General features: G+C 50.4%; 1 protein-coding gene across 1 annotated transcript; it reads right to left on the bottom strand.

Moving 5' to 3' along the window:
* Positions 1-3,607: 3,607 nt before the first annotated feature.
* LOC123183019 (aspartic proteinase NANA, chloroplast) lies at positions 3,608-7,465 on the bottom strand. Its single transcript, XM_044595741.1, has 2 exons — positions 6,679-7,465; positions 3,608-4,581 (listed from the first exon to the last, which is right to left on the bottom strand). The coding sequence occupies exons 1-2, from the start codon at positions 7,254-7,256 to the stop codon at positions 3,750-3,752; spliced, it is 1,410 nt and encodes a 469-aa protein (XP_044451676.1). The 5' UTR covers positions 7,257-7,465; the 3' UTR covers positions 3,608-3,749.
* Between the last annotated feature and the right edge of the window lie 7,938 nt (positions 7,466-15,403).

Below are 15,403 nucleotides of genomic sequence, written 5' to 3'. Positions count from 1 at the left end.
CCAGAGATACCTCTCCGTTTACACGGAGTGACAAATCACAGTCTCGATTCGTGCCAACCCAACAGACACTTTCGGAGATACCTGTAGTGCACCTTTATAGCCACCCAGTTACGTTGTGACGTTTGGTACACCCAAAGCATTCCTACGGTATCCGGGAGTTGCACAATCTCATGGTCTAAGGAAATGATACTTGACATTAGAAAAGCTCTTAGCAAACGAACTACACGATCTTGTGCTAGGCTTAGGATCGGGGCTTGTCCATCACATCATTCTCCTAATGATGTGATCCCGTTATCAACGACATCCAATGTCCATGGTCAGGAAACCGTAACCATCTATTGATCAACGAGCTAGTCAAGTAGAGGCTTACTAGGGACATGGTGTTGTCTATGTATCCACACATGTATCTGAGTTTCCTATCAATACAATTCTAGCATGGATAATAAACGATTATCATGAACAAGGAAATATAATAATAACCAATTTATTATTGCCTCTAGGGCATATTTCCAACAACCACCCGATAACACAGCGGGATGGATCGATCCGACCCGGACCCGGCGGGCTCAACTCAAGGCAGCTAAGCTAGCGCGCGCTAACTATAAGTTGCTCGCTGTCTAGCTGGCCATGTTCTCCTATCCTTTTGTCCACGACCACGCACTGCACTGCACCCACACCTACTAATTTTTTAGAACGCATAACCACCAGTTGCTCTAATAAGGTTTAAAAACATTGGTTGCATCATCTTGGTACTACATGTACTTCCTCTGTTCTGATTTACACGTCGTGATTTTAGTTCAAATTAATCATGACGGGTAAATCAGAACGGAGGGAGTACCATGCACGCATGCTCCACGTAACCTAATGCCGTGTAACTACGTGGCCGTGTTGTGGTTAGCGCGCGATTTGGCAGGTTGGTGCACGGACGCCGTCCAGTTGACGTGTGCATGGCTAATTGCATGTGTTTGTCAATGGGGGGCAGGTGAAAGCGACGACCAGCAACGAGTTACCACAACTCAATTTCTCTTCACTCACGTACTGTATGTGGAGAAGCAACTGTTACGTGTACGGCCCCGTTACTGCCGACGTGATTTGTGTGGGACAAGCCAGACCGGCACGCGAGCCGGCGTTTGACTGAGGCAGTGAAAATAACGTACGTGGTCGGTACGCAGACGTGTCATCCGGTGATGTGACGCGCCGGCCACCTGTTCTACATGAGCACCTACGTAGCTAGTCTCTGCAATGCATGCATCAGCACAAGGAAACGTGTGTGCCATCGAGCTGCCACGTGGTGAGCAAGGATGACAGGAGGGCCAGTTCGTCGTGTGCAATGCGCATTGCTAGCATAGGCGATTTTTTTGTGGTATACGTGTGAACGTATGATTAGTAGGTTCAACAGATCAATCAATTTTCATGCGCATATAGCAACAAAAATTTGTGAGACTTGGGTGTGTGTTTTGAACTAGTATTGTGCTCCTGGCGGTTTGCTTTATTTATAAAGCGGGGCGAAAGCCTTTTTCGGTATAGCAACAAAAATCAATCAGTGGCACGTAATCAGGGCGCACGTGGAAATGTGCTGGTTCGGTGTACATGCACCGGCGTATGTGTTTACCGGCCAGAATCGGAGGTGTTCGCCCTGATTGGGGATTTTGGAATCATCCACCAAAGGTGCGTTGCTCTATGCTCGCGTATCTCTGCTGAAATCGGTGCCGCGGGCATATATGGTGCCCGTACCAACTCAATCAATCAAATCTTGCATTTTGAAGACGAACTAGCTACATATCCATGTGTTGCTATAAGATGAAACAATATCTACAGCGTGGTGATGTGTGACCGATTGTCCTACCGGTGTTCTCGAAGGCATGGTCGGAGCCCTCGACTGTTATCGCTGGGTCGTCCTCGAGCGCGCGACGGCTGACCTTGGTCTCAACAGTATGCAACAATCGCATGCAATGCACAGTAGCATCGTCCATGTAACATCAACTACAAATAGAAGACATGAACAAATGTTCGTTGGTAGTCATAGCTGTTGCTGGAGCGATGTTGTTGTTGATGATGTCGGTGACGACCTTATGCAGACGACGATGAGACTGCTGCGTGTGGCTGTCTGGGTGTTGGACTGCTGCTGGTGGTAATTGCCGGATTGGGTGGGATCCGAGTCTTCCACCTACCCGTCCTCATAGCCACCTCCTCCTCCTTCGCCTTCGTCGTGGATGATGTCGAGCATCTCTCTTTCCTTGTCGTCGTACGCCGGCTCCCCGCTCTAGGCATTATAGTGAACAACCTGCGAGCACCCTGTTCTTGAGCTTCTCCTTCTTTGAGGCCTTCGCTATGACGTGGCGAGTTTGCCACGTAGCCGAGCTGATCTTCCGTGCGAGCGTGATGCTCAGATCCTCCGGCACCTCCGTCACCTCCATCTTCGACAGGTTCTCCGATGGTTCCATGCGTCATCGGCGGAAGGAAAGAGAGGGTCGTGGAAAAGAGCGGGAATTGGGCGGAGAGCGGCGGAGGAAGAAAAAGGGGAGTGGAGGATTTTAGCGCAGAAACTATGAGTTGCTATAAAAGCGTGGGCTCCGTCTTTCTTTCAGGTGGGGCGGGGCGGGGGAGGGGGGGGTCAGAGAGTGACGTTTCATGTGTTCGGACTCCCACAAAACCTTCTCCATGTTTGATTCTGATTTGCGAAAGAAAACACGTCCGGACCGATACAGTCCCGGGTTGGATTTCTTCGACGGTCCGGACGGATGCGAACGGTTTAAGGGTCGGCATTAGAATGCCCTAACTAACTAATTAAGTGATCATAGAACATAGATCGGAACATGAGCATGTAGTTGTCCATTCTTGACGGATGGCCAACTTTTATGCGTGCTTCAATGTCGAAGCCCACATTGCAGGTGGAGGAGTCGTCATTTCCACTCCCGAGCTTGCACATGCTGCATTTGGTGTGGGACTCTGAAAGAATACAGCCAAGCGAACAATCTCGCCGGCTGATTGTACTTACTGTACTTGAGTACCATAATGTATCATGATAAGATATTCATATACGTATGGAGTTGTCTTTGTCTGCTTTCTCTTGGATCTTAGGTGACATATATTCCACAAAGGCAATATTGTCTCTGGTCTCTACTCTCTGCTCTGTCTGTAGTCTGTACTAGGCACCTACCAAGTGCCAAGTAAGATCCAGAGTGTGTAATCACCAAGGGACTTCAGGTTATAGCTAGCTAGCAACTCTATGCGAGTAAATTACATTGATCATTTAAATAACTTAACCCATCACATGAATCAATGGTTCGTTAATGTTTATTCTTTATGGGATTTGTATAGCTAGGACTGGTCGTAGTGGGAGTATCATATACTAGTATTACTATATTCATAGTGTATACATAAATTAGTATCTTAGAAAGTCTCGTGTATAAGACATTGTACGTAGTATCATATTATTTGTTATGATACGGTAGCCTACCAAGGAATCAAACAAGGATAGAATACCATTCGAGGCCTTAAGGGGGATCTTTATTTTGTTAGATAGCCTTTTACGTATGTTTAGTGAATCATTGTAGTAAAAGATCCGTGTCAGAAACTTGCATTATTCTGTTTCAACAACTTCAGATACTATCTTCATCCCACATTTCATTAACACTTGCTTATGAAGAAAGAGCCTTACAAAATCAGCGAGACCCTTACGGGAAAGAACGAACGAGAAGGGAAGGAGTGAGAAGAAATGACTAGAGAGCTGCCTAATAAATAATTAATTACTGTGCACAGCGACTCTCCTTAAACCTAAGCCAGCGGTTGGCGAGGTCGAACTCCCAGAGGTGCTCCTGCTGCAGGATGTTGCCGATGACGGACACCCCGGGCCAGCCGCCCTCCTGCAGCCCGATGCACTTGACGCCGGGCGCCGCGTCGATGACGTAGCTCTTGGTCGGTGGCTGAAGCCGCGCCGACCCGGCGAACCGCACCTCCAGCCTCGGGACGGCCGGCGGCGTGCCCGTGGCCGTCCAGTTGTAGCAGTACTCGAACGGGTCCATGGTCACCCTTGGCACTCCCGCGAGCTGCTTGCTCAGCGCCGCCACGACGGCCTTGTACGCCGGGGTGGCGAGGATGGTGAGGCTTGTGCCGGAGTCGAGGATGGCGCCGCCGTTCCTCTTGACGTCCCACACCTCGGCGGGGATGTCGAGCGCCTCCCCGGCGACGGAGACGGCGTCGACCGTCACGGCGTAGAACGGGGCCACCAGGGCGTCGAGCAGCAGCGGCGTCCTGGAAGATGAGGCGCCGTTGGAGGCGTCGGGGCCGAAGGTGAGGTAGCTGGAGGTGTTGCGCGGGGCGAGGTGGTCGACGAGGCAGTAGGAGAAGCGGCCGCCGAAGCGCGCGGCGGCGCGGGCGGCGAAGGAGATGTTGCTGTTGCCGAGGCTGAGCACGCCGTCGGAGGCCTGGAAGCTCTGGCCGTCGTAGGAGGTGGTGCATCCCAGCACCACCTCCTGCAGCTTGGCCTTCCTGTCCGCGCCGCCGCCGTTGGAGCCGGACAGCGCGATGGTGGCCGCGTCCGTGCCCACCACGCCGCGGGCCGACGAGTTGTCCTTGTACCTGCAACCCACACGCACGATCAACGATCCGGTCAGCAACGTCGGTTGACAGTTGGTTAGGATCATCATCGGTTGGGTGGGCTAGCAGTTGGTCCGCACATGCAGAGATTCGAACAGAGTAGCAGAACACAGCGCACCCAGGAAGAAAATTTGCAACGCATTATGATGGAGCCGAGTTGACCCACTCCAGCTAGAACACGTACGATGTCTGTTGGTGATCGTGGGCCTAATGTGTTTATCTGAATTCTGAAATCGTACTTACAAGTTACTACAAGTGATGGTGGTGTGCCATGGGGACCGTGTCTTTTCGTAAGGCAGCATGCACAAGGTAAACAACAGACAGAGCCAGCTTGCAAGCTGCTGCTACTACTACTACTCATCTTCTATATGCTCCATAACGGAATCATCATTTGAAAAGATAACATGTCTTGTTCATGAACTGTAAAGCAAAAGGGAGCATTGTTCCTAGAGGTGGACCTAAGTACAGCGGAGTGCATGATTGTCGATCGATCCTAGCTCAACACAATTTTGTAGCCCGGTGACCCAAGTCTGTTTTTGGCAAAGAGCAGTGATGCACCAATACGAATATCAATCAATCTCATGAAGCTAGCTGGCAGACCAAACGAGCTACGCAGTGGCACCCCCCCTTGCCCCTTAAAGGCTAGAACAGAGTACGTTTGTCTATGTAATCATCATTTTTTAGTTAGGATTAGTACAGCAAGGCATCGGACCTACTTGTGTTAATCGCCTGCAAAGCAGGTGCTGAAGATCGAGATCGGTGACTGGTCATATGATGGGCTGGATAAGGGCCAACATGGCAAGATTCAGATACGGCGCGTCGATCCTAACATGCATGCATACGTACGCATACGTGACCATTAAATGAGAATGCATTTTGAGCTAGCCGTTAACTGTAAAGCGGGTGGTAAAGCGATCGAGGTGACAGATGGATGCATATAGAATAGCCAAAAGCTTGTGGGCAGATATAAGCCGAACATGGCAAAGGTTCAGAACTTGAGATCATGCCTTGTGCCTGTGTACTGGTCAACTTGAGAGTGCCGCCACTTGCAGTAATAGTATCACGACTGCAGTTAGCACTAAGTATGAACGACAGGAAGAACAATTCAACAGTTTTAACAGAAGACAGGGTAGCCAGCAACAGGAGTAGTAGTTCAGGGCTGACAGAGTAAGCACTGCGTGCGTTTCTCTGAATTTTAATCATCATTCCCCGGCGAAGCGCAGCTTAGTATAGCTGTACCTGTACGTACGTGCGTGCAGGCGCACATGGCGCGCCACCCTAGCGCCCGCCCTCCGTCCTGCCGACCCGACCCACCGTTGGGTGCGCGGCGTCGCCATGCCAAGTTGCTCGCCCTTTTTTATGGTAACGGGTAACGACGACAGCGCATCGCCGCCGCCTAACCGAGACGGCAACGTGCGCGCGGCGTGCCACCAGCGGAGCAAGCCGAGAGCGCGCGCACCCACGCGGCGTGCGTCCAAATCTGGCGCGCGCGACAGGGTGACGCGGCCGTCTGACGCCAACGATTAAATACGGAGACCGCCTCAATCCCCCTGTCCGGGCTCGGAGACTGTGCTGCATCACGATCGATCAAAACCAGAGAGCAAAATGGGCATAGATACTGCTGGACTCCACAGTGGAGTTGGTGAAGATCCAATGAATGCGGATTGAAGAGCGAGCGGGGCGGACGGGGGCCGATCGGCGCGGCTGGCTCTGTTCGTACCTCGTTCGGACATGCTCATGTTCATGCTCGTTCACCCACCTACGCGGGCGCGCGCAATAAGTGGCCGTAACGAACGCCGCAAAAGCCGAAGCAGGCAGGGCAAAGCTCGGGGCTTCGTGAGTGAATGCTACACGCTATGCTCTGCTACGGCGAGGCGCCCACAGTCACCACGGCCGCGGCAAATTTATGGCCCCTGCCCGGGCGCGACACCCACCCAGCACCCAGGCCACCAGGCCAGCCACGGCGCGCACTTACTGCGCACCCACTGCCGCGCCACCCCGAACCGAACCACCGTGTCGCACGATCCAGAGCGAGCTAAAATGGAGAAGCAACAACTTGGCAATGGTGGTGGCACTGACCTGTAGTCGTAGGAGCAGGGGGCGGTGCCGGCGGAGCAGTTGGCGAGGGAGAAGGGGACGTAGGACTTGCACGTGTCGGAGGAGCACGGGAAGGGCGCCCACGACTTGGAGTCGGCCGGCCGGAACACGCGCGGCGAGCCTGACGGAGACGCGGCCGACGGCGAGGACGCGCCGCGGCACTTTACCCAGGTGAGGTCGCTGCCGGTGTCGGCGACCAGCACGAAGGGCTGCGCGGGGGTGCCCACGCGGAACCGCACGAAGTACTGCCCCGTGCCCGTGTACGCGCCCGACGTCAGCGGCATCGCGAACGCCGACGCCTCCGGGCCCGGGGCCGTCGACGTCTCGGCCGCGCGCCGCCGGCTTGACGACGCCAGCCTGGTGGAGATGTAGGCGTGCCGGTGCCGGTCGTCCCGCGCGCGCTCGGCCAGCGACGCGCCCGGCGCGGCGGGCACCAGCTGCAGCCGCGCCGACGCCCTGCTCCCCCGCCGGTGGTGGTGATCCCCACCGCCCGCGGCCGCCGCCGCAGCCACACATGCAAGCAGGATCAGAACGAGAACGGCGACCCCACAACGCGCCATTGCGTCCACCTCCTTCGCAAGCTGCTTCACCGGACGGCAATGGCGAGCTGAGCAGAGCGGAGCGGAGCTTGGCGGCCCCTGCTTTTTGGCAGGGTCCGGCAACGGCGAGGGGAGGCGGCTTTTATAAAAGTCGCCTGCGCTCTCCAAACATGGACGGATATAACGCGGTTGATTGCGCTGGGTGCTTGCTTCGTTGGCGATCGCTGCGTTTGCGGGTCGAGAATCATTTCTTGCCCGATTCGGCTCGACCCGTTAATCATGTACCCACGAGCGGTGTGTCAGTCAGAGTCTCAGAGGACAGTGTCTGCGAATTAGGCAACCGGACGATATATCTTGCCAAAATAATGCTATGTGCTTAACTAGGGTGAATTGCACATAAATATTACTCCCTGCGTTCCTTAATATAGGGTGTATAGATTTTTGAGAAAAAAATCTGAAATATAAGGTGTATTGCGTTGCATCGCTCGTTTGGATATTTTTTTAGGGATTTGATTAGATTTCCTTATATCAGGCAAGCTCCTCTATTTTCTCATGTCAATTAGTCTGGTAAAATCTCGCCCAAAACTTGTGAAATTTTCCCTCCATGTGTGTTCTTTAATTTCCATACCAAAAACTATACACCTATATTTTGGAACGGAGGGAGTATGGTTCTGTGATTTGTGAAACAAATGAACCTCTAGCCAATGCTTGCAAATTAGGCAACAGGAGAAAATCAAGAAAAAAAATTATGGTTCTATGTAACAAGTATATCAAGTAAATTAGTGTGTGCTTGATTGTAAGTAATCAAGTAAACTATTATTGCAGAGGCTGCAAGATGGTAAGCAAGAATCCGTAGGTCGTCGCCGTTGCACGTAGTCATTAATGCAAAACAATTTCAAAACTGAACGCCGAATTAATTTGGATATCAAGTCATTCATTTAATTACTGTACTTAGATACTAGTTAATTACCTATGCAATTAATTTGGTCTACTTTAGTAAGGATTTTTCCGCAAAGAATCAATTTGTACACCAAGTCATTAATGCAATAATTAATTAGGCATATAGATAATTAGAAGTAGATATTATTTTCCAATTAGACATATAATCTATTAATCAGGTAGGTAGTTAATCTCCCCCCGCTCGTGGGCGAGGACGGCCAGCAGGTTCTCGCAGATGTTGGCGACTGCCAGCAAGCTCTCGGCGACATGGCCGACGAGCGCTTGCCAACATAAACTAACCGCTCGCGTCGGGGGGGGCTCAGGCGAAAACCCAAGCCGCCACCGCCGCCCCCGTCCTCTTCATCTGCTCCGCCGCCGCCGCCGGAGGACGCCAGCAGGCAAAGCCTGGTTGGCCAACGGCGGTGGCAGGGATGTCTTCTCGCGCTGAGATCCCCCGCGCGAGGAGCGCTCCAGCCGGCACGGCGCGACGGCCCCGGACGAAGCGTCTAGGCGGCGGAGCTTGGGAGCCGGGGCGGCGGCCCCGGGTGCTGGTGGTGGTGCTGCCGAGGTAGCCGTGTGGGCGGCGCTGGGGCAGACCTGCGGTGGCGGCAAGGTCCTGCGATGGCGGATGGTGGCGACGGGGCAGATCGATCCCCTAGCTTGCTGCGCGCGCCCCTGACCTCCTCCCCAAGATGGCGTCGTGGTCTGCGGCGGCTGGTGTCGTATGGAGTCGCGGACTGGCAATGGCCATGGTGGCGGCGGTCTGCTTCCCCATGAGCTGCACCTGATGTCTTCCAAGATCCAACCTAGCTGCGGCCAGTCGCGAATGTGCCTCATGCATGGCGGCCCTCGTCTCTGGTAGCGCCCACCTCCCTCGATCTGTGGTGGTGGCTTCGGCATGGCGGTCATTGAGGCAACGGTGGTCTTGGCTTTGCTCCGGCCACGCGGTCTCTGGATTGTTGGCGCTGCGTGATGTGCTGGATGGATGAGGTGATTTAGATCCAATTGGCCGGATGGTGGCATATGTAGATTGTTCTGCAGCGACTTTATACGGATCCACGACATCATCAAAAAGACTTCGGGAGGTTTTATCTCCTGATCCGGTGGATGACTTCAGTGGTGGGTTACAAATTATGGACAATGACTTGGCGCAGAGGGTTGTTTGTGGAGTAGCGGCGATCCAATTGTAGCTGCTCGGATAGCGAAAAAGCGGAGGAGACAACACATGTGAGATTTGGATGGTGGTGCTATGTGCACCCGGTCTCGAGCTCCGGGGCGAAAGCCTAGGACAGACCCGAGTGGTTATTCCTGGCAATGGCGATGTTTTTTTACGTCGTTACCTTGTTGGAGGCATTGCTCGCATATGTTCGGACTGATTCTTTTGGGTGAAAACTTTGATACTGACCTTTGTGGTTGGATCCGGTGACGGCGTCGCTTGAGTGTCACTTCCTTCCTGAAGGCGTTGCTGTTGAAGATCCTTGTCATCCATGTGGTGTCAATTGTTGGTGCGAATATGGTCTTAGTTGTAGTTTGTCGATCGTTCATGTGATCGCTTTGGGGCTTATTTCTTGTTTCTTTTCCTTTTTTCCACACCTGCACATAGCTTTTGGTCTTATGACTTCGCTAGTTGCCGGTGTGTTTCTGTGTGTGTGTTGGGTTGGTTGTGTGCATGAGTGCATCTTAGTTATGCAGAAGCCGGGTGTGTGTTCAGTGTGATGTATCATCTTGATGCTTCATTTGAGCCAATAAAATCCACCCTTTGTCGGATGCGCTTGCGACATGAGCGACCGACCAAGTGTTTCCTATGATGAATGACAACCATGTTCGGCAAGACATCCACACCCTGACTGTTGCCGATGTTAGAAATAATGGGCCTAAACCTTTGTACAATTGTTCAAATTTCAAAGAGGCCCATGTATAAAATGGAAGTTGTGGTTCGAAAGTTTAATCTCATCGCGGAGTTGACGAGGTGTGATGCCTATTTATATAGTTAATTCTCTCCACCGCGGTGAAGTGTTGAGGAGAGAAAGATAGGACCACACGTCTTGGGGCGGTGTGGATGTGCGACACGCGCGTGAATGATCCGTCGAAATCCGGTTCCTGGCCTCTTAGTACTCTTATATGTACAACTTACCCGTCGTGGTCGAAGACACATTGAAAACACTTAAGGTTTTGCCTCATCTCATAACTTGCGCCGACGCATCAGCGCGTGGGAGAGTTGGTCTTCGAAATCATTTTTTCCTTGAGATCCCGCACCGGGAGAGGACAAATTAGATTTTCAGGCAGCACTCTGTGCGACTCTCAAGTTCGTCACCATGGGTCATCTTCCGTCCAAGTCAGGTGGCACTACTCATCGTCGTCTTCAACACAATCTGCATTAGGTCGTCACCAACAACGTTGCTCCAGCATAAGCTACGACTACTAACGAAGAGTACGCCCACCATGGTTTTTCATGTCTCTATCTGTAGTTGATGTTACATGTGCGATGTTGTTGTGCATGTTCTATTCATCTAGTATGCTAGGCTGTTGCATGCTAATTACTGTTCCACTTATGAATTATCTACTGAAATTAAATCATGAATTTGAGTAATATTCCAACAAAATCTAATTGTAGGCAATTCCCTGAATTAACTATGCCTGGATTCTCTGATGCATCGATGGCGGATAAGTTTACCAATGTGCACTTTAAGAGGTGGCTGGTGAAATCCACCGCTCTAAATTTTTTCCATGTTAGTACGGGCATCCAAGAGGGGTCTTCCGATGAAGATCCTAGAAAGTTTCAGGAAACAACTACTATCTTTGTGGTATTCGTCCGGAGTGTTTTTTCTGACCGTCTGTGTGATGTGTATATGCACATACAAGATGGAAAGACACAGTGGGATGCGGTTAATGTGAAGTTCGGTGCAACCGATGCAGAAAGTGAACTATACATCATGAAGATTTCCATGACTACAAGATGATGAATAACAATTATGTAGTTGAACAAGCTCATGAGATACATTCCATTGTGCAGGAACTAGAAATCCTTAAGTGTGATTTACCCGATAAATTTATGGTTGGGTGCATGATTGCAAAGTTGTCTTCTTCATGGAGAAATTTTGTCACTACTCTGAAACATGAAACACAGGAGATATCAGTCGAAAAATATGATAACGTCTCTTGATGTTGAGGAGAAAAATCGCGCTAAAGACACTACTAAGAAGGAGGCGAGGTTCAATCTACCGCCAGTATGGTGCATAGGTAACCACAAAACAAGAACGAAGGGAGGAACAAGCTTGTTTTCAACAAGCATGTCAAGACTACTACCATTAAGAAGAAGAAGAAGAAGAAGAAGAAGAAGAAGAAGAAGAAGAAGAAAGCTAAACAAGGTTGAGCTAGAGTGCTACGCCTATGGAAAGCACGAAACTTTTCCAAGAATGCCCAGAATGCGCAGACCGTGGAGGGAAAGCGAGCTCCAAGAATGTCAACATGGTGTCCTCTAGCAATACTGATGGGTATGGTAATATCTATTGTTCTTTCAGTGTTTTAATCATCATCTTGGTGGATCGATTCGGGTGCTACACTTACGTATGTGCTGACGTATCTTTGTTCACTTCTTATCAAGCCCGACAGGATTCTTCCGTCCTAATGGGTAATGGGCCACATGCTTCTTTTCGTGGCACTGCCACGGGGGAACGTGCAGCTAAGCAACGTGAAACACGTCCTGATTCGGCTAGACCTGGTAATTATGTAGCCACGAGCGATGTGTCAGTCGGAGGGTAGTGACTACGAATTAGGGCAAATCCAATGCACGACCCCAAATGGTCCGGCCGCGTACGTTTGGGGGTAAACGGACAGAAAAGGCGGCCCAACGCGCGGGAGCAAACGGACTAATGTCCATTTTTGGTCCTCTTTCTACCCATTCTCGGCCCAACTTTGGGCTGCATTCGCCCTTGTCCTGCCCTCCCTCCACCCTCCGCCCCCCCCCCCGCCATTGCTGCCGCCATCCTGTCTGTACCCCTCTTTTTCCCGGCCGCATCGCTTTCCTGCAAGGCCGTCCGAACCACGACCACACCATGTCATAGTCGGCCCACGCCCGTGTTTCGGAAGAGCTTTTTACCGACGTTCATGGTTCTTTGTTGCCGATGGGATAGAAGCTACGGCCGCCGGTGCCGCCCATCGACCCCAACAACTTCCGGCAGGCATTGCATTGCCGTAGGGCGCCCACCCGCCAACACCAACCTTGCTTTGCTGCCTGCGAGGGGAGCTCGACGTGCTCTTTTCGTCCGCATCTTCACCACGACCGCAAGGTGTTCGACGCTTTGCTCACAAGGTACCATGGACAGTGGGGATGTGTATTTCTTGCACAACTTCATTTTTTCATCGGATGATTCGTCCTCGGATAACAAAGAGCTTGTGGTGGTTGCATTGGTCGTCCATGACCACATTAGTATGCAGCGGCCTCGGTTCAGGGGATCAATCCGCGGGCATGCTCCGGCCTTGAACCGCAATAGGGAGAAATGCCACACTCTTCTCTATGCCGATTACTTTGAGAATACCACACTCTTCAAACCACATCAATTTCGTCGCTGATTTCGAATGAGGAGACATGTGTTCAACCGTATTTGGGAGGGGATTGGTAGGATATGACCCATACTTTGAGTGCAAAGAGGATGTCCTTGGCAAGCTTGGCTTCTCTTCTTACCAGAAATGCATTGCGGCTATTTGCATGCTTGCATATGGAATTCCTGGTGATCTTGTGGATGAGTATGTGCATATGAGTGAGTCCACATGTCTCCTCTCAATGTATAGTTTCTGCAAGGCCGTGGTGGCAGTGTTCGGCCCTTAGTACCCGAGAGAGCCAACTGCAACTGATACAGAGAGGTTGTTGGCGATCAATGCCGATAGGGGCTTTTCAAGCATCCTTGATAGTATAGATTGTATACACTGAAATTGAAAGAACTGTCCATTTGCTTGGTAGAGGCAGTACAAGGGGCATGTGAAAGGTGTCACTGTCATACTAGAAGCGGTGGTTTCACAAGATCTGTGGATATGGCATTCTTTCTTCGGCATGGATGGTTGCCACAATGATATCAACGTGCTTCAGGGTTCTCCAGTGTTTGCAAGTCTTGCAAAAGGCCACTCCCCAGGGGTCAATTTTGAGATCAATGGCCATGATTACAACAAGGGATATTACCTAGTTGATAGTATCTACCCTCAGTGGTCAACTCTTTTGAAGACTATACCCAATTCGCAAGGAGAGAAGAGACAGAGATTTAACCAAATGCAGGAGAGTGCTAGGAAGGATGTGGGGCGTGCTTTTGGTGTGCTTCAATCTCGATGGGGTATCGTTCGAAACCCTGCATTGACATGAATGACTCAGAAGCTTTGGGAGGTGATGACTGATTGTGTGATCATGCACAACATGATCGTGGAGAATGAGCGTGGTGATAGCATCTACCACCAAGGGTTTGATTTTCAGGGTGAAAATGTTGAGCTTGAGCACCCTCCTCCTGCAACCGTTGAACAACTTGTCCAATTTCATCGTGAAATGCATGATTGGCATACTCATATGAAGCTCCAGGATGACTTGGTTGAGCACATGTGAACTCACATTGGCAACCAGTAGATCTATCGGTTCAAATTTTTTCATGCAAAACAATTTTGATTGGGTTGTAAGACTATTTGACATTCTTTTTATTTTGATTGGGTAGTAATACTATTTCGAATGTAGAACTATTTGCTATGTTTGATTATGAACTATTTGCTATATATGCTTGATTATGAAAAATTACATGCAGGCGGACAAGATGCGGCTGCGTGTTGGGCACAGCTGGCGCATCCAGAAATCCGGGCGAACGCCGCCCCATTGTCATCTCTAAACGGACAAAATCTGGACAAAACGGACGACCATTTCAGATCGTGCGTTGGAGTTGCCCTTAGGCAACAGGACGGTGACTTGCCAAAAAAATGTTGTGTGCTTAATCAAGGTGATTAAATATTATTTTTTCTGAAATGGAGGCAAAAGATTTGCCTCATCCATTAAATAAGCAGAAGAGAATTGGCCGGTTAATTAACGGAGAACCGGGCGAAAACCATCACAAACCGCTGAGCGGCACACACAAACGTCCCACACACACCTTTACAAAGAGTGCCTCGCCGAGCTAGCACACAGGCGTTCTATGATTTTGTAAAAGAAAACATCTTTCTAGCCAATGCTCACTAATAATATTATTAGTGTGTGCTTGATCGTAATCGTTAGTAATCAAGTAAAATTTGAAGAAAAGGGATTTCCCGCCCCACTTTATTAGAATGAGGCAGCAAAAACAACTACTGTTCCCGGTTTTCAAGCCTAGGTAAAGTAGCAGGGCCAGAATGAGTACATATCAAGTTTCACAATAGTTACATGTAAGTTGTCTGAATTTATAATTTGAGTCAGTCAATTTTCGTGTGAAGAAAGGAACAGCTGGACGGAATGAAGGAGCTCGCACAAACGGCAATTAAACAACCACATCACATGTGACATTTAGCTGGAAAGGCTCCTCGCAGTAGCAAGATTACTGTAGAGGCTGCAAGATGGCACACAAATTCGTCTCCAAGGTACAAGATTTGTTTTATTGAGTTGGCACGGACGGCATATGTGCCCGCGGCGCCGATTCCAGCAGAGATACGCGAGCATAGAGCAACGCACCTTTGGTGGATGATTCCAAAATCCCCAATCAGAGCGAACAGCTCCGATTCTGGCCGGTAAACACATACGCCGGTGCATACACCGAACCAGCACATTTACACGTGCGCCCCTGATTACGTGCCACTGATTGATTTTTGTTGCTATATGCGTATGAATATATATTTTTAAACACAGACGCAGGCGCAGGCGCTCATATACACGCACATACACTCATCCATATGAACGCACACACGCACACACTATCTCTATGAGCATCTCCGAAAGACTGAGTCGGCATATCATCTTGAAATTTACGAAGTCACCGTCGCCGGAAATCCTGAAATAAATACGAGCATCCGGACTTGAACCCTGATGGGCTGGGAATACCACAGTCTCTCTAACCATCCAACCACATGTTAGTTTGCATATGCGCATGAATATTGATCTGTTGAACCTGCTAATCATACGTTCACACGTACCATAACAAAATCGCCTATGCTAGCAATGCGCATTGCACACGATCGAACTGAACCTGCAGTCATCCTTGCTCGTCACTTAGAGGATCTCCAACAGCGACGTC

This window comes from Triticum aestivum, chromosome 1D (assembly GCF_018294505.1).
Source record: "Triticum aestivum cultivar Chinese Spring chromosome 1D, IWGSC CS RefSeq v2.1, whole genome shotgun sequence".
NCBI lineage: Eukaryota > Viridiplantae > Streptophyta > Magnoliopsida > Poales > Poaceae > Triticum > Triticum aestivum.
The sequence above is the reverse complement of the archived record's forward strand: the minus strand, read 5'-3'. Positions and strand labels throughout refer to the sequence as shown.